This window comes from Atractosteus spatula, chromosome 12 (assembly GCF_055471065.1).
Source record: "Atractosteus spatula isolate fAtrSpa1 chromosome 12, fAtrSpa1.hap1, whole genome shotgun sequence".
In the NCBI taxonomy this organism is placed as follows: Eukaryota; Metazoa; Chordata; class Actinopteri; order Semionotiformes; family Lepisosteidae; genus Atractosteus; species Atractosteus spatula.
The window spans coordinates 39,583,051-39,602,511 of record NC_142717.1 but is presented as its reverse complement, the minus strand read 5'-3'; the positions used below and the strand labels follow the sequence as shown (position 1 = coordinate 39,602,511).

At 39.3% G+C, this 19,461-nt stretch overlaps 1 protein-coding gene across 4 annotated transcripts in view; it reads right to left on the bottom strand.

Moving 5' to 3' along the window:
• virma (vir like m6A methyltransferase associated) overlaps positions 1 to 17,458 on the bottom strand; it is a 45,114-nt gene extending 27,656 nt beyond the window's left edge. For all 4 annotated transcript variants that reach the window (XM_088928913.1, XM_088928915.1, XM_088928914.1 and 1 more), the window contains exons 1-4: positions 17,384 to 17,458; positions 9,175 to 9,287; positions 5,574 to 5,660; positions 2,064 to 2,112 (exon numbers count right to left, since the gene is read on the bottom strand). In XM_088928913.1, coding sequence (XP_088785039.1) covers positions 2,064 to 2,112; positions 5,574 to 5,660; positions 9,175 to 9,287; positions 17,384 to 17,446 — 312 coding nt within the window. In that variant the 5' untranslated portion in view covers positions 17,447 to 17,458. The remainder of the gene's footprint in view (positions 1 to 2,063; positions 2,113 to 5,573; positions 5,661 to 9,174; positions 9,288 to 17,383) is intronic.
• Positions 17,459 to 19,461: the final 2,003 nt, after the last annotated feature.

Genomic DNA, 19,461 nt, shown 5'->3' with positions numbered 1-19,461 from the left:
TACACTTCATAAAGTACAAATACTAGAAATCACGCAAAAAATACTGAAATGCTTTGACAGAGCTCAAAACAAACTCTGGTTTGCTCCCTACATAGCATTATGTCCAAAGTTCTTTCTTAAATAAAAGTTTGATACTGACAAGAGTAGCTTAAAACAAATGCAGAGCTACAGACATCTTTGTAAGTACCAGATAAAAACAGTGTTTCATCACATCTACAACAGTTTTACACTATTTCTCTGTGCAATACTCAAAGAAGAGCAAACGGCAGGCTAAATATTTTACTACAGGCTCCTGTCTACAGAAGAGCAGCTCTTTTTTCATTCAAGCAAAGCAAAGCAAAGCCCTGCAGACTGTGCACCTTGAATATGGCTGAGATTCAATTTGATTTAGTGGAACCCGTCTGTCTCTGACTAGCAGCCTCCTCGATCCTGCAGCCTTCAAATTACTCGAAGTATAAGACTTCAAAGTCCCACCAGCCCATAAAGGCATTAAAACGTCCTTTTTATTATGATGTAAACGCAGGCTAGTCAGTCCAGGTTCATGTTAAAACTATAGAATTGAATCAATTAGATACTAAGCACCAAACAAGACAGGCAGACCACAAGGTCCCCACTTTTTATTAAACACCCATATATTAGCCCATTTATTCTACAGTCCAATCCATCAGAGCAACAGATAAAACACATTAAATGTTTACTTTTAGAAAGTAAGAACGGAGTGAGAGGGAGGTAGGCACTACACTGACCATCCACAAACACCTCCAGGCAGAGGAAATGTTGAATTCAGCTCTTTCACAACAGATTAATTTAATTTCCCAATGAACCTCTAACAGCATTAAGCAATTAACATCCGCTGATGCGAAAACAGTGGTTGAATAAAAAGATTTTTACGAGGATTGTCCTCTGTGGAATGTGTGTGGATTTTACTGGAGGCACACTGGGTGTGGTGCTCACCAGGCACCTCTGAGTCCCTTAGCTTCACCCACCAAGAGCCCTGCAGGCAGACAGCCTGCAAAGAGGGGGGCGGAGGGAGCAGCCTCTTGCAGGACACAGACTGCAGACTGACAGATCGCAGCTCTGACAAGAGCACATCCAGCTCAGAGCTGAAGAATGTAAATGAGTCATACCTGCCAGAGCCTTTTTTGCATGGACGCAAACAAACACGCCGGTGTTTCACCGTCCTAAAAATTACTGTCAAGTGGTTTCAAAACTAACCTGATATGCAGAAAATGTGCATTTAGTAATGGGTGCAAAAAGATGATTTCCTCATTCCATATCAGTAAATACTGCTGACTGAGTATCTAATGCTTAAAAATCTAGGGATCACCGTAAGCAGGCTTTCATTCGCTACAGAGAGAGTACTGTTTACACAAGGTCAAACAGTATTAAAATCTATGTAAAGTGTCTAAAATTGCAAAACAATCTCAAAAAGTATCACGATTTGCATATTATAGTGTAGTACATTACCTGACCTCTTTTACTTTGAGCATCTTTCAGTTTTTCAGCCTTATACACAAATTTCCCACCTCAGATGAAAACAATTCATTCAGGACACTGATTTGTGAAAATGTCACTACACATTACGAATATTACAAAAGCTACACATCCCTAAAATTAGAGGTAGAGATCAAACCCACACTGAAAAGTAAAGCAGAAAAATGAAAAATCACACTGTTATAGCTGCAGAGCATTGACAAGACAAAAGTAGAATAAAAAAAACTGCATCTTCCTTTTACATTTCAGTGTGAAATTAATCTCAAGCCATTCCTTTGGATCTCACACTCTCCTGCAGCTCCCCATTTAATTCGAGATTCTGGGGCATTTGTACTAAACGTTGGACAGCACTGCTTTAATACAGAAAAGGACTGAAACAGAAAAGCTCATATGTGGTTATCAGAAGAAAAGTGAATGTGCCTTTTCACCAGATATACAAAGCATAAAGCTCTTGACAAAAGAAAAAGAATGGAGGGGAGAAGGACTAGATGGAGTCTACAGAAGACAGAAGACTTTCAAAAAGCAATTACAGACCGTCCTCACGCAATAGACACAAGACAATTCCTTACCTTGCCACTGGGTCTGAAAACAATGGACTTATTTTCGTCGTACTCAAGGCTGGAGAAGGGAGCAAAAAGGGGGAAATACATTGTACTATTAAAAACAACATCTCATTCCAGCACAAAAAAAACTTCAAACTTCAAAAACCAGTTATCCTCTGTACACAATCTACGTCTAACTGAACAGTTCTGACTATAATGTGATTAAAATACACAATTTCACAAATCTCATGCATTGCCTCAGACTTGTTGATACAAATCAAATCAATATTTTAATTAAAGTTATAGTAAATATATACATATATACAAAACTATTCACCTCTCTGTAAATGTTTACACACCTTTTTTTCCCCATCTGAGCTTGCAGTCAAGATACTTTTAAATACTACTCCTAACCAATAAATTCCAAAAATATAATATGTACAAAACACAGATTTGAAAAAAACAGAAGGTAATCAACTACATAATTATTCACGCCCCTTCCTATATAAACACTTACATTCAGGTGCAAAAGATTAATTTAAAAGGTCATTATATTAGTGCAATGGTCTCCCTGAGTAACGAAATTGGTTTATCCTGACTATAGAGTAAATGCAGCTTTATCGATATTAAACTTTAAGCCACAACACTTGAAACACATGAAAACGAAGGAGCTTTTGTCAGGGGCATTGTGGTAAAGAAATACAGATCATGAAAAGGTTGTAAGAAAATTGAAAGTCACCAAGTAATAAGAGGGAAGACGTGGTGTATGGCAATATCACCCAGGTCAGGTTTGCAAAGTTCCATATTGGGCATGGAAGTCAGTGCTCATACATTGATAATATTCCAAATGTCTTACACAAATGGTGGCCTAGATGTGTCTGTGGCAAGAAAGAAGCTGTTACTGAAAAAGACTCTATGACAATGCATGTATATGACACTGCTGACATGTTCAACTTAAGGTTTTGGTCTAAAAGCAAAGCATTACATCAGTCAACACCATCCTAACTGTCAAGCATGGTGACTGAAAACTCATGGTGTAGGAATGCTGCCCATCAGCAGGGACTGGGAAGCTTGCCAGGGCTGAGAGGTGAGTGGATGGAGCAATTATCTGAAGCACAAGACTAGTGGTCTGGCAAGGCAGGAGTGAAATGTCCTTGAGTGACCCAGTCAACGTCCCGGCCTCAGTCCAATAGGAAATGTAGGGTGAAGCTCGATGACTGCAGGCCATCAGCGAACACCAACAAATTGGTCAGAACTGGAGACGTTTTGCCAGGAAGCACAAGTTAAATGTATACCATCCCAGTGCACACAGCTAGTAGAGACCTGTCCAAACCTAAGAAGCAACTGCTGCCAAAGGTGTTTCCACCACGTATGGACTTAAGGGGCTTATGCAATCAGTAAATCTAACTTGGATATAGTTTTCAACAAGCAGGTTTGCTGACATTCTACCTCCTAATCATATGATACTATTCATTTAATAATTACACTTTTGAATTCGTGTGTATTTAGTTGGAATTCCTTACAATGTGACATTATTGGCAGCGGGTGAAAACTTTTGCAAGGCACTCCATCCTAATACAATTACATAATGTTATAGTTAATATGAAATGCAAAAGTAGTGTGAGCTATGCCAATACTGAATCATCATCAGTTCAGTTTCTTCCAGCACATCCAGTAAAGAGTGGCAGCCTTCTTAGCCGGCTTAGTTTCAGTCAAGGAAAACATACTCACTCAGCATTTATTGCCCAAGATTGTTACAAAAGGTGATCACTTGATTCATACCATACAGCAAGTTTTAAACTTATAAAAAAAGTCCGTCCTCAAGTGTGTAGTTTGTCCTTTACGAGTTACATTTGGCCCAGATAACATAAGGGTGACACAAACCTCTTACATTTATGAGGAATTTCAAGTAATATCTTCCTGAAGGACTGACAACAGAAACACATTTACTCTCCTTTCAGTATTCGATCACTTCATGGAAAACGTAGGACATTGTGAAGATATTAACAGAAAAAACAGAAGTAAACAAGGAGTAAATATTCCTTTCCAATCCACAGAACAGAAAATGAGGCATGCCAAGTGCCAAGACTTTCTGACAGTTGGAAATTGTCCGTGTGTTTACTAGCTTTGAGTTAATGCAAACATAATTACAGGGAGTTAACCTTTATTAGGAACTCATAACCATCAGTGTCAGAAAGTCTCAGGGTAAAAGTAAAATAAATCTGAAGGCCTCAGAGTCAGAGCCGAGCTGAATTACTGTACACATCATGAGCTAGTGCACCTTTGCTAAAGCAGTGGGTTTTCATGTCACATATCTTGAATTCTATCACTGAACATCGACTCTAGGGTCCTTGTTTTTGTACTGTGGTGAACTGCCATCAGCTCACTACATTAAATTAGTATTAAATGTACCGCAAGAGGGCAGCATGGGGAGACAAGGTGGCAGTTCTGTGGCAGTACACCACAGACCCCAGAGGGCAGTGCAGAATGAGCTGACTCTCTCGGTTGCCTGACCAAGTGGTGGGATACAATTGGTCAGGTGACAGTTACAAACCAGGAAGTGGACGTTTTTATTGGCTGACACTCTGCTCTACAGGGCTAATGTATAAAGAGAGGATCATTTCCGAAACCTCCAGCATATTTTTTTTCTTTCTAACTGTAAAGCACTTTGAAAAGCCACTTTTAAAGGTGCTATCTAAAACAAAGTTTATTTATTAGTATTAAGTGTATTGAGAGTTCACAGAGCCTGGGGGTTTTGCATTTAGTGATTACCATGTAATTAAACAGCACAGTTTATTTATTATGGCTGCGTTTGTGTAATCATCAGTCACGAGAGGCAATGTCATTCCTGGTAAGGGCTGTGGCGACACAAATCCTATCCAAGAAGCACATAACGCAAGACAGGACTTGCCTGGATAAGATGCCAATCCATCGTATGAAGGCATAATTACACTAAAATGAATAAAAAAACTTTTTAAACACATGTTTCTTAATGGGCAGCACAGTGACGCAGTGGGTTCTGTTCTTTTGGTGCTGTATGTGTGTACGTTCGCCTCACAATCATGTGGGTTTCCTCCAGGTGCTCTGGTTTCCTCCCACAGTCCAAAAAAATAGTGGCAGGAGAATTGGTGTCTGGGAGAACTAGCCCTGGTGCGAGTGTGTGCACGTCTATATCTGTGCTCGTGTCTGTGTAGGCCCAATGATAGACTGGTGTCCCATCCAGGGTATCCTGCCTTACCCCCGCTGCATGCTGGGAAAGGCTACGGCTTCCCCACAACCCTGTATTGGATAAAGAGGTTAGAAAACGAATAGACATTTTCTACAATATCTCAAGGTTTACAGAAAACATTTTGTACATTTTTCCCTCTTGACGTAGGTCATGTTTTAGTCCAGAATTCAGTTAACAGCCTTTATAATGGGAAAGAGAACCTACAAAGCCCAGATGACAAAAACGGACACTAACATGTTTTTCAGCCCTGGCCATGATCAATGCAATCCAGCGGGTATGAAAAGCCCTGCTGAAGCCAAGCTACTCACCTCCCCAGCCTGTCAAACACTGGAGCGCTGGGCTTGGCCACATTGTTGAAGAACAGGTCCAGCTGAAATGCATGAGGCGACGTCTCCCTGAGGAAAGAGCAAGGGTTCAAAGGCGCCCAGAGATCACACTGAAAAAGCCCTGACTGTCGCCGCTAGAAAAAAGCCTGACAACTAAAAAGTAGCTGAGAGGCAAAAAAAAAGTGGAGCGCACTAAAATCCCACTGACAAGCCATCTCTCAAGTTAATGATGATGTCGTGAGCATTAGAATGAATCTGGGAAGGGTCATTAGATTCTCATCTTTTTATTTCCAGAATTAAAGGAGATATGTACCATATGTATCTTTTTGAGATCAGTTCAATCCTATTTTAATCACAATAATCCACTGGTCTCATTTTTTGTTATTATTTAAATACATTATTTTTCATTAAAATATTTCAAGCACCAAGGATTATGTTGAAAAATATCTAAGCTCCACAGAAAAGGGAGATAAATGTCTGTATGAGAGCCACAGGCTCCTCGGGCCAGAACTGATCAAACTTCCACAGCAATAAACATTTCATATTACTAATTTTTGAATAACTGTGTCAAATACAAAAAAGTTTTTTTTAATAACAAATGTTTTTCCGTCCAACATAATGCAAGACCAATTTGCAATAGGTAAATAGCTAAGGTTTATATCTTAAATATCTATGAAATCTGGTTTAGACTTGATAGTTTCAATAGTCTTGGTGAAAGGCTAAGGTTTCAAAGTTCACTGTAGCCAAAGTTAAAAAAACACAAGTCTCAGCAGGGGTGGCTCTCTGAAAAAGCAGCCTACCTTTTTTAAAGAGTATTAAAAAGGAAAGCCAGTTCTAAAATCAACACATTCAAATTGGTAAACCACAGGTTAGGAGAAGAAGGAGTGTTTTAATGTGTGCCTTTCTTAAACATCAAGATCCTGGTTGAAGCAGGAATGAGTGTTGTACACAATACCTGGATTTAAGAACAACTGAGATAAGATAATCACACCTGGAACAGAGAATTGCAGCTGGTTTAAAAAAGTAGATGCCCCTGTGGGGGTACTGAGGCAATCTGCAGAGGTAAATATTATTATTATTACTATTATTATTATCATCATTATCATCATCATCATCAACCAGGTGGAGAACTGAAACGTTATTAACACTCCCACTATTTCATTCGATGCCATGGGATCTTTCATGACCAAGAAGACAGGAGCTCAGTTTAACACCTCATCATGAGAACAGCACAGTGCCTCCTGTTCCCATACTTCAGGGGTTATTTCGAAATTCAGTTCCAGAAAGAGAAGCGTTAACCACTGGTCAGACAACACCACCTGCAGCAGCACCTTGGATCCCTCTCTCTTATGGTTTTTCTTCCAGGACGTCTTTCTTAATTAGGTTTCCTGAACATTTAATTGAACTATTTGTGGTTTTTTTTTTTTATTGTTTTAGGTACTCAATAGTAGGGCAGGGTTAGACATTAGCATGAAGACTGAGCCAGAAACTGGGTTGCGAAACTCCTTCACAGAGATTTATTTTAAAACACCAGGTGGAATTCAGCCATTGAGTCTATATATCACAGTGAGAGATTATTACGGGACGGTGTGACACAACGACATTCACCCCTGTTTTTGTATATCATTAAGGGATTGCCAATTAAGAGCAGAGATCTATTATGACATAGACAATTATGGGAAAAGATCATTTCTGTGTGTAGAAAACATAACAAAACACAAGGGACTCAATAATTTAAACCGCTGAGAAGCTCATGGCGAACAATCAGAAGATACAGGTAATGTCTCCTACCCCAGCCCTGCTGTGCTTCTGGACTGCCAGGAAATGAAGCTGCAAGGTGGTGATGCTGCTGCTGTTCTGTGGCCCAGGACTACATTGACACAGGAGTTTTAGGTCAGCCCCATGTTACCTCAGGACTACCTCTTCTCAGGTGTGAATGCCGTCTACTGATGAGATATGACTTTTTTCAGGCTACCTTTTTGATGCAGCCCAAGGTGGGGAATTGCAGGACCACAGACAATGGGAAAAGGTGGAACTGGTGCTCTTGGAATGCAAAAAAAGCTCCAGAGCTTGGAGTTGACAAGTTCAACTCTTTGTGTTTGAATATGACTAATTTGACATGGTCTCAAAGTGTTTAATTTAAAAATGTCTTAAGCAATGACATCAGTGATGGCTAAAAACAATTCAGCCCATCACAGTCTGTTTCTATTGCTCCGCTGTCCCATTTGCCTCTGCTGAGAACACAGCCCCACAAGCATGAAATCCTTTTACCCCTCCCCGCCCCAGTCCCATCAAAGCTGCCTGTCTTTGGGAGATGGGAAGAAAATAGTCCTGGAACAAAAACACGCAAACTCCCCAAAAAAGTGGGAATCCAACCCAGGATCATGGAGCTAGGAGACCACAGTGCTAACTGACATATCCTAAACCTCAGTGACAGGTCAACCTACCTTTCAGCACCTTTACTGGTGTAACTTTGTTACAGACGTGTTCTATCATCACCTATCCTGCCCATTCAGCCAGCAGCTATATCACTCTGCAGCTCACAGCTGGCAGCCCACTGAAGCTCAGCAGGTGTGAGCCTGGCCAGTACCTGGATGGAAGACCTCCTAAGCTTGCTACTGGAAGAGGTTAGTGGGGCCAGTAGGGGGCGCTCACCCTGCTGTCTGAGTGCGTCCTAATGCCCTGTATAGTGATGAGGACAATGTGCTGTAAAAAAGACACCATCCTTCAGATGAAACATAAAAGCAAGGTCTTGGCTCTCTGTTGTCATTAAAAATCCCAGGGGTGTAACACTGATGTCCTGGCCAAATTCTTCCCTGGCCTTTACCAATCATATAATCCCCATCTCTGAACTGGCTTCATCACTCTTTTCTCCTCCCCACTGAGAGCTGGTGTGTGGTGAGCGTTCTGGCGCACTATGGCTGCCGTCACATCATCCAGGTGGGGCTGCACACTGGTGGTGGCGGAGGGGATCCCCCTTACCTGTAAAAGGCTTTGAGTAGAATGTCCAGAAACCACTTTTCACTATGCAGAGAGAATGTGTCAACTAGGCACATTTGAGCTCTTCCCAGCAACCAACAAATCTTAATTGGTTTGTTTAAGTGATACTTGTTAGCAGCTAATATTAGAAAGTATAAACCACAGTCTGGACACAGTCAGAGAATGTAAATAATAAAGTACCAAAGCAGTGCATGTACGGGGATACCAACATAGCAACAATGAAATCACTCTCACCACTTCCTGTCATATCACCCGACCACTTGGTCTTTTCATGTTGACATCACAGGCTTCCATCGAAATTCAGGCGTTGTCACTCACAGGTATGACCGCACTAGGGGGCCTTAAAACCCAAGGGTAGGTCTGGGGGAGGGGTGAAACTTGAGGCCACCGAGAACCAGCAAGAGCAAATGGGGTCTAGGTGAGCTTCAGCTGATTGAACGGGCACTGAAATATCCTGGCATCATCAACAGAGAATCTAGCCAGGCAAAATCTCAGTAACAGTACTTCAGACACAATGAAATTATTTCAAACAATACCAAAGTGGCAAGTCATAACAGTAGGAGGGAGGACACAGACGGCTTACCCAAACAGTCTGTTGTCCGGCAAGCTGCTGTGGGGCTTGATGCCAGGAGGAATCACACGCACTTCTGTGATAAGGACTCCGTATGGAAAGCGGACCACATCCACATTCGTGAACTGTGGAGAAACAGGGGAAAAAAAGGCTCATTTGTTTCCAAGTAAGAATGCAATTCAGATTCATAATGATCTTTTTTTTTTCCCGCTTCAGGCACTTACTGTGTATAAGCCAAAGCAGGCTGAAGATATTTTAAGCTCGTTTGAGTACATTTGCATACACAAACAGATAGGCTGACATGAAGTTACAAAAATACATAATACTGCATAGTGTTTGTCCTACCTCTGCAGCACAATTTGCGCAAGTAAACACTCTGAAATGGATCACATTGCAGCCGCAGGATGTAGCTGAATTTGTTTTTCTGCAGCAATGCTAGTACAGCTTGGGCACTACACAGATGTTACGTTAACAAAGATCAGATATTATACGGGTAGTCAATCTGAGAGCCGATACAACATAAAGAGCAGTGTGGCGCAGTGGTCAGGGCCCTGGGCTTGTAACTGGAAGGCTGACAGTTTAAATCCCAGATAAGACACTGTTGTTACAACCTTGAACAAAGAATTTCAAACTTCCCAGTACAATACCCAGCTGTATAATATAAAGAAAGAGCTTTGCATAAAATCATCAGCCAAATAAATTAGCAAGAAAGGAATAGTATTCACACTGCCGTTCAATGCTTTAGCATTGTCTTAGTAGGGGGTACACTTGCATGAAAAAACAGAGAACCATTTAGCACACCTCTGAAACACACACCATTCCCTAGTATGGGATTTGAATAGATCTTCACAAAAGACACTTATATGAAGGAAAACACAATGCAATTACAAAAACAAACGTGCGGACAATTTCAGAATTGACCTGAGAAAAAGAAACATTGTCACTCTAAATACAAGAAATTATGGCTGAGATATACCAGTCTCATCTGACGTCCACAAGACTCACTCCAAACCCACGGTGGGTCTGCTTTGGGCAGATGTAAGATGGCCTTGGCAAACAGAGAGCTGGCATCAAGCCACACACTTGCCACTCGTGACTGGCAGGGTGTCAAAGTTCCTATTTAATTCATGCCTTTTGTGTTAGCTTAGCTAGATACTGGACTCTTCTAACACGAACACGGCACTCTTGCCTCTGTGACTTTACAAGCACGAAAACTGAGAATAATCAAAACTTAGAGGGAGGCCTTTCACCTCAGCTTGTTTGTTTGATTGCTAAGTGGCTGGCTGATGCCAAAACCCCACTTCTGAAGGATTCCAATGCACCGTTAAGTCATATTTCAATTTGCTCAATACACCCACATCTCTTCCAGTAAACAAGTTATCACTATTTTCATCTGTAATGATTCGGGTTCAAGCCTCTCAAGAAAAATAAATGGTGTAAGTAATTCTCACGATGAGCAGAAATATTTATTTAATAAAGGGGAGACGAAAAGCTGTCTGTAGCACTCCGCAAATATGATTGCCTCTTCAGGGCTCTGAATTTTCAAGGAAATTTAAAATTAATTAAAATCAAAGTATTATGATGCTAATCCCTTACCAAGAAGCATCAAATATATATATATATGTCACTCACTATATTTCCTTAGTTGAAAATGTTCAGGATGATAATTAAAAATTAGCTAATTGGATGTAAGCCTGGTCATAAAGCACTGGGGTGTAAGCCAAGCTATCTTCAAACCATTTACAGCTAAAACCGAAGTGATGCATCAGTCTATTCATATCAATGCTTGACCTATCAGTAGTCAATGATCACTGATAGTCTTCTACATAAAGGTTTTATCAAGATTTCTGTCTAAGCAACTGACGTGCTATCTTCCTTTTAAGTTAACAATTTGTACAGATAGAATATTATGTGAGATGCCGTCAGTATAACCCGGTATAATTTAGTCAACATGTAATCAATCGACTGTATTACATCGGTACTCTTCAAACTTTTAGGATATTGATTAACTGAAGTCAAAGTTAAAACATGAGTAAAAATCAAATCAGAAATTGTTGGAGGCCACTTTAAAGTAATACATAACCCCAAATATGGCCTGTCAGTGTAACCCTTTTCACACTGGTACACACTCATGTATACCACCTGTCAAAAGTCATCCAGTTGTTGCATGAAAAACAGGCAGTGGTGGGTCGTGCTTGTTCAATGGGGGTGTGGATTCTAACGTGTTTTTCTTGCCAAGAAACAAGCCTGTTTGTTGACTTAGCACAAGAACTTGAAAGGACGGACTAACCACAAGAATCTCCTACGAACCTGTTTTGTCCAGTTCACCTGTTCTAGGCTACAAAATAGCCTTGAATAACATATAAAAAGATCTGATTTACAGACAACTGCTTCTATTAGTTCAAAGTACACAAGACATGAGCACCAGCTATTGAGAACGAAAAACAAATATATATTACATATGTATTTATGGGTTGTTCTTCTGTCAAGCTAATTAATTACAATACAATATCTTCTTTGCTTTTAAAATATCTGTAGAACTTTTACTTATGTTATTACATTCATTAGATTTAGTAAATCTGCTCCTGTACTTTCCAACAAGCTGAATTCCTGGCATCAAAATATATCTCCATCAAAGCTCGCAGTGACTGTCCTGTGTTTGAAACATCGAAGGCAAAGGAAACACACCATTTCAGGACTTCAGGGATTCCAGGCTACTTCTCGCATTTTTCAACTGAATTCAGATTTTAAAATGAATCTGAAATAAGGAGCCCCAGCTCTCTGCTTCACTTCATTTCTATTGAACACTTTTCTTTGTACGGCCTGCATGGAGATGGACTGTTATCAGATTTTATCAGATCACCTCTAACACAGTATCTCGTTGGAAGAAGATAATTTACCAACGACCTATTCATGCAAAAGTATCGAAGATAATGGTGGAATTTCTTAGGTAAAAAGAGCAAGCAAGGGCACTGAATGAATATTTCCCCCACAAGTCAGAAACTGTGTTGAGTTAAAACACCCACATTCCAGGTAAATGGAACAGTTCTGTTCAGAGAGACGTGTCGGGGGCTCTGGACTCCAAGCAGGAAGTTTGTAAGCTCAGATTCCAGATGAGTGAGAGGAGAGTACATTGCTGTTGAACCCTTCAGCCTGGTACTTCAGCTGAAGTACTCCAGTAAAATACCCAGCTGTATAAATAGGTGCAAATGTAAATTGCTTTGGATAAAGGTGTCAGACAAATAAATTAGTCGTATTTTCCCAAATCTAAATGCGAATGAGGGTCTACTTAAATAAAAACCAACTAACCTGACCAAACTTCTTCAGCAATTTTTTTTTGTTTAAACTAAATAAAAATACCATTTTAAATTTCTACAGAATGAGGACCGTAAAAAAAAACAAAGTAATAAAACGTTCACAATTCACTAAAATAAAGTACAGCCGTTTAACATATGGTAAATGAATTGTAATAGGAGGCACACGGTTGAAAGTTAAATACCTGTATTAACGGTCAAATATTAACTTGGTTAATCAGGCATAACCGGTTCTAAATTGTTTCTTGGGTCTGCTCAGATTTCCCTTAAGCACTCGACCAGAAATAACTGCAATGGAGGCTCCATCAGTTCGGTGTGCTGACCTTCACTGAACAAAGCCTAGAGAATAGCTCAAACAGCATATCACCATGCTGCAAATGCTTGAACCTGCCTGGTACGTTCATGGCTATTTATTGAAGCTGCATCTGATTTAAGAAGGAAAATAGCATTCTCTTAGCTGCAAAAACATTTTTTTCCAGATTTCCACAAAGTTATATATATATACACGTTTCTAAAACCAGGCAATACAAGCTGGTTCTTTTCTATGCTGCTTATTAGGAGAAATGTGATCATATGATGATAGTATGATAACACTGATTTAATTGCCTATACAGTATTCAAAAACATCATGGTCTTATCTAAGATTAAGACGAAAGGTGCACAGTTTCATTTGAGCAGTTCTGCAAACGTTTAATTAAAGCAGGAATTGAAGCACTGGATCCAAGATATTTTTGCATTTATTTCAAAACTGCAAAATCAAATCTAGAAACACTGACTCATGCAAACACATCCTGGTCCACAATTAACAGAAAATTAGATGCTCCTACTCTCCATTCAGAGTTTGAAAATAAGTTCAGACAGCTGTCCTCCAGTTAGCTGAAGCCCTGTGTTACATCATCTCCAGTCTCATGCTCCCAGGAAGCACAGAAGGGATGAAGTTCCTGCTGTCCATTACACAATTCCATTTTAAGGTAAACTGATGGTATTCAATGACTGCAACAAATCTGTAAAATGTTACATTCTTTATAGAGCATACAGGCCATCGGTTTTTACCTGCAAATACATAATGAATATTTTAAAATTACTGAACACAGATTCTGCATGACTATTTACTTATGGGAAAACAATAAGATTTTCCACAGTAAAATGCTATACATTGCCATACTTTTAAAATTTACCCATTTATTGTGAAGAGCAGGTCTAGTGCATTCAAACTATCTTTTATCACTTCTGTTACCAGAAAAGCTGGCTTCCCTAAAACTCACAGATTCCAGATGGGCATGGCCTTGCCCGTAAAGACCTAGAGAACTTTTTAAATGAAAGCTGCTTATATATTGCATCTCCTTTTTCTGTGTAAAAAAACAAAACTTGGGAAACATGCCTCAGGCATCTATGCTTACAGTTTTAAATCGATAAATTAACATTAAATGAGAAAAATATTTCAACAGCTTAACTGCACAGACGGACATACTGAATCTTCGCATGACTAAAGATGAGTAAAGATAAACAGCTATAAAAATCAATTGAATTAAAACTAAGTGCTTGATTAAAAACTCTGCAGACTTACAACTGTGCAGAAACATTGCACTCCACAACCAGGTCTCATGCTTCATTGATATGGATCATTAATAAATCATAGTGATGTTCTTTGGCTGAGACAATTTAAGACTCAGAGCAAATAAAGACTCCCTGAAGCAAATCACTTCATTTAGGCACTAAGGTCCTACTTGACTTTTTTAATCAATAAAATATATTAACAAAACCTAATTTAAACTGTCTTTGTAATACATAGAATTTAATGAATGTTAAAAAAAATCAACAGTCATTCTTCCCAATGTTGCTCTTGAAGCACTAGCAGTCTAATCACAAACCTGCTGGATCACCTGTAAAACATCACTCCTTAATGCAAATCTTATTATATAATTGGAACGTATTTAGAACAAACAGAAATAATTACAGCTGGCATGATTCACACCCATCATCAGTAATTCCTATTGAAAGGATGGATGCACTAGCATTCTCCAGTCCAGTGAATGCATATTGACCTGGCATTTTTCAGTCCTGCATTCCAGTCCAAACAGACTAGATGGGTCAAATGACCCCTACTCATTTATAACCCTTCCTGTGTCCTTGCCTTACAGACGCTCAAGTACTATCTGACAGGCAGACCACAGTCTGTGAGACTTCAGAACTGTGTGTCTGAACAGGTAGTGAGTAACAGAGGGGCTCCTCAGGGGACGGTTCTTCCTCCATTCCTCTTCGCCCTCTATACTTCGTACTTTAAATACAACTCAAAGTCATGCCACCTGCAGAAGTTCTCAGACGACTCTGCAATTGTGGGATGTATCAAGGGTGGACAGGAGGAGGAGTACAGAGGACTGGTCAGCAGCTTTGTGGAGTGGTGTGGGGAGAACCACCTGCAATTGAATCTAACAAAGACAAAGGAACTGGTGGTAGATTTCAGGAGGAAAAGGGTCAAACCTACTCCTGTCTACTGTACATCCATGGGAGAGGCGTGGAGATAGTGGACTCATGCAAGTACCTGGGAGTGCACGTCGACGATAGACTGGAATGGTCTAAGAACATCGAGGCCATTGACAAGATGGGTCAGAGCCGACTTTACTTCTTGAGGAGGCTCAGGTCCTTCAATGTGTGTAGTAAGATGCTACACATGTTCTATCAGTCGGTGGTAGCGAGCGCCATTTTCTACGCAGTGGTATGCTGGGGCTCTGGGATTAGAGCAGTGGATTCTAAAAGGCTGAACAAGCTCATCAGAAGAGCAAGCTCCGTCATTGGGTCTGGCCTGGACCCCCTGGAGGTAGTGGCTGAGAGGAGAATGGTGTCCAAACTAGAGGCCATCATGGACAACGTCTCCCATCCCCTCTATGGCATGCTTGTGAGAATGAAGAGCACGTTCGGCAATAGTGTGACCGGGAGCGCTACAGGAGGTCATTCTTGCCTTCTGCCATAAGACTGTACAACTCATCCACCTTGCGTCTGGGCAGAGGCAACATTGACAGTGACCTGTGTCTGGACTGAACAGTAAACTGATACATGTGTTCTTTTTCTTTTTCCCATTTATAACCGTTTTTGGGCAATATATGCCAGGGACCTGTGCAATACATTTATATTTATATTGTGCAATAAGACTTTTTTGTGTACTGTTCTGTTCTGGTTTGTTCTTTGTGTGTTCTGGTCTGTGAGTAACTCTTCTTAGTGCACTTCTCACTGTACTGATTGTATTGTATGTATTGTATTATTATTATTGTATCATTCATTACACTGTTGCTGTGTTAAGCTGTTGTTGCACTGCAATTTCCCTCACGGGATCAATAAAGTATCTATCTACTTACTTTATGGTCCCAGATGGGAAATTTGCTTTGCAGGAAGCTAAATGACATAACACAACATGAACCCATTAACAAATAAAAGACATACACGCATGATGAAAAAGAAAATAAATATATACTGTATATAAAGTAAAATCAATTTTCAATACAGTCAATTTTCCGTATTAAGCAGGTTAATAGCTGTAAGAATAAAAAATAACTTAGTTCTATTTCACTTGAACCTAGTTAGTCTTAATTCACACCTTAACAGGAGGAGCTCAAATTTTGCTGGCTACCTTCACAATCGTGTTCGTATTGAATGTATTAAGGTTACCAAACCTGGTTAACCCACTGAATGTTAGGAGAGATTCAATACTCAAGGGTTTCAAACATGATCTTAAGATGAGAAGTATCATCACAACAATTAAGGAGCTAGTACATTTATAATATTTATAATGTTGCTTAAAGCCTCATTTAAAAAAACAAACACCCTGGTTACTGTCACGGTGGAAATGGACTTATAATTTTGTAATAATTTGTTCATTTATTTCCATCGAAGGGTCTCAGGAAGCCCTGTAGTTATGCAGGACAGATGACAGGCCTGATTAAACGACATATTCAGCTAGGATGGGACTTGCACCATTCTTCTGAGTTAAAACCCATCAGCAAGTCGAAATTTAATGGATTGCTAAACTGAATAGCCTGCTAAATTATTAATTTTTAAATAAGCATTACAATAAGTCCATAGTATTGTTACAGTACGGTAACAATCGTTGTTTATTGCTCTCCATCGGTATTTACCCATTTTTTGTTCATTTGGTTTTGGCCTTTCTTAATTCATAGATCTTTCCAATTCTCACAAATTCGTTGCAGGAAGTCAATAAGGCTGATCGGCGGTGGAGACTATCTGATCAGGGGAAATAAACACATCGATTTGTTTGAATTTTGAGGAAACATGAGCCAATACCCGTCTCGAAGTGTCCGGGGCCTTCTGCCTAGATTACGAATGTCCCTGTGTTAGTTCCACTGACAGTGGGAAGCCGACGCGCTCGGTTCTTCAGAAATCTGACCTTAAATTATTCGTTTGAGACGCCATGATTTTATTTACCGATGAAGGATTGTTATTTATTCATAAAGCCTGTGCAAAACAAAATTGTGCATGCTAAAGCATTCCAAGCTCAGAGGAAGGTAAAGCTAAACCTATACCTTCCAGTTTTAATCTAGGTAGCATGCCATACGGAAATATAATAAAAAGCACCGTATGTCAGTCAAGGCAGTATCATTTGTAACAATGGCTTCTAAAAAACCAACACAGTGTTGCAGTGACAAAAGTTAGGTGCAAACTACTTTCCCGGCATGTCTATAGTGTCATATTGCAGAACAAAAGCAATCAAATATTTTGCATGTTTTTTTTTTTAACAACAAGGAACTCGATGCAAACACGGTCTTGCTGAAACTAGAGCTCAATGTGCTACTCATCGTTGTTTTAAAAACGATTATCACTAATGGACACGCAGCCTGAAGAGACACCCACATTTCAAGAGACAAACATCAATATCAACGATAAAAAAATCTTACCTCTGCACTCTGATGTTTAAAAGTATCCAAAAAAAGAAGCTCCATTGAAGAGTCCGCAGCCATGTTTCCTGAATACAACAGGATATACTTCCGGGTAAAAGGAACAATAACATCCGGCTGTTAAAACTCGACGTCAACAGTGTATGTCCGATCGGTTATTTTTACAGTTCTGTGTGCTCACTCAGCTTTCTAAAGACTGTTTTCAATAACATTCTAATTTAGCAATTTTATCAGTTAATATGTTTTTCTGTCATGAATATATTGTTTTAATACAACACAGGTAATCAAATAAAGTGATGAAAAGTAAATAAAGGTCCAAATACAGCTGTTTTGATTGGAGAAATAACGTGACTTTCATTTAATTCTGATTTAAAATTCTAAAGGATATGAATAGGATGAGTTTCTCACAGGAGAACAAGAGCCAGTAATAGTAATGTCTGTCTAACAGCACATGCAAATCTAAAAATGTCAGATTCTGGTGTAGATTACTTTGCTATAATTTATGAAGAAGGAAAAGCAACTCGTTCTACGTATGGATTGACCTGGACTGATCCTAGAAAACTGCAATCCTTAGAAGTTAAACCTCTCACTTCTAAAGAACTGAATTTTTGTTTTTGACCACTTATACACGTGATTTGAAGTGAAAATACCAACACCCCCTGGATCTGAAGGATGACAGCTGGCCACTCTTGGTTTAAATTAACTAATTAACTAAATTGATCAAAACTCACATGTAGGCTTTGGTCTTTAGAAACTGATGATTTAAGAGTGACCTATAAGACTTGTTAGATCATGGTTCAGAAAGACAAGGTTGGTCTCCCTTGTATGTAAATCCACTATCAAAAAGCCACTTCTCTTTTTGGAGAGTCATCATTTGCCAGGGCCTATCTCAGAAGCTGAATACAAGGCAGATAATGGAGAAAGAGACCATTTAGAAGAGCCAGTCAAATCCTAGTCGGTTTGTCAGTGGGCGGGTGGCCATACCACACTTCTTCCAAGGAAGATTGTCCTGTCTCACAGTAGGATTTATGTACTGTACTTTGGTCATATGACAAAAGGCTTTAATTCTGACTTCAATCTTTAATCCTAAACCCGACACCTTACTCACATGGGTGTTCGATCCTATTTGTTTGCTATACACTGCAGACCAAGCTGTTTTTTTTTTAAACTGGAAGTAAATTTATATACAAAGTGGTACATGTGTTAATTTACATTGGTTTGGCTGATCAATTTTACAAGCATGTCTGATCAGCACCGTCGTTTTCTGATTGTAGGTGCTCTAAAATTGTTTGCATAGTATTTTTAGTAAAGCAAATGACACTCTTTCACTTCTCTTTAGTAAATGTAATTTTTCACAAAATGTTGTCAGTTTTACTGTCTTCATTTAAAAGGGACACTACTTGCCTCCTGTTTAGTGCCTGTATTTTTCAGCAACAATGAACCACTGAAATAAATGCTTTACAGTAAGGTCAAGCTCAGCTTGCAATATTTGCCTCACATTCAGTGGGAGTAAAATATTGTGATTTGCTTCAAACTATGGATGATTTAATTTTTTTCTTATAAAATCAGGGATGCTGTGCATTAAGCAATACCATTACCAAATAAGTAATAAATAAGTTCTAAATTCTAAATTGATATGATTTTTTTCAGCAATTAAACAATAACGTATTGCTTCAAAAGTTTGTCATTTATGTATAGTGTACTTATGTCTTTAATATATAATGTTTTCTGCATTTTTTCGTATTTCATGATACGGAGCTATTTGTGCATGTTGCTATAGTTTAGAAGAGGGTTTAAAATCGAGACGTTTCTTAGAAAACATATAAGAATGAAATGCATACGTCACATAATTTAAGTAAATTAGCATTTATAGTAGTAGCAAGTAGTAGCTTTTATCATCAGGTCTGCAACATGTAGTAGACCGATGGCTGCTTCTGTCATGCAAGGACGCATCCGGTAAACACAAAACATTATTCACTTTCCATATCTCTGTCTTCAGATATATCTGCCTCGTAATCTCACTGCACGTGGACTAAAAGGGACACTTTTAATTTCTGGAATTTACTTTAAGAGAAATT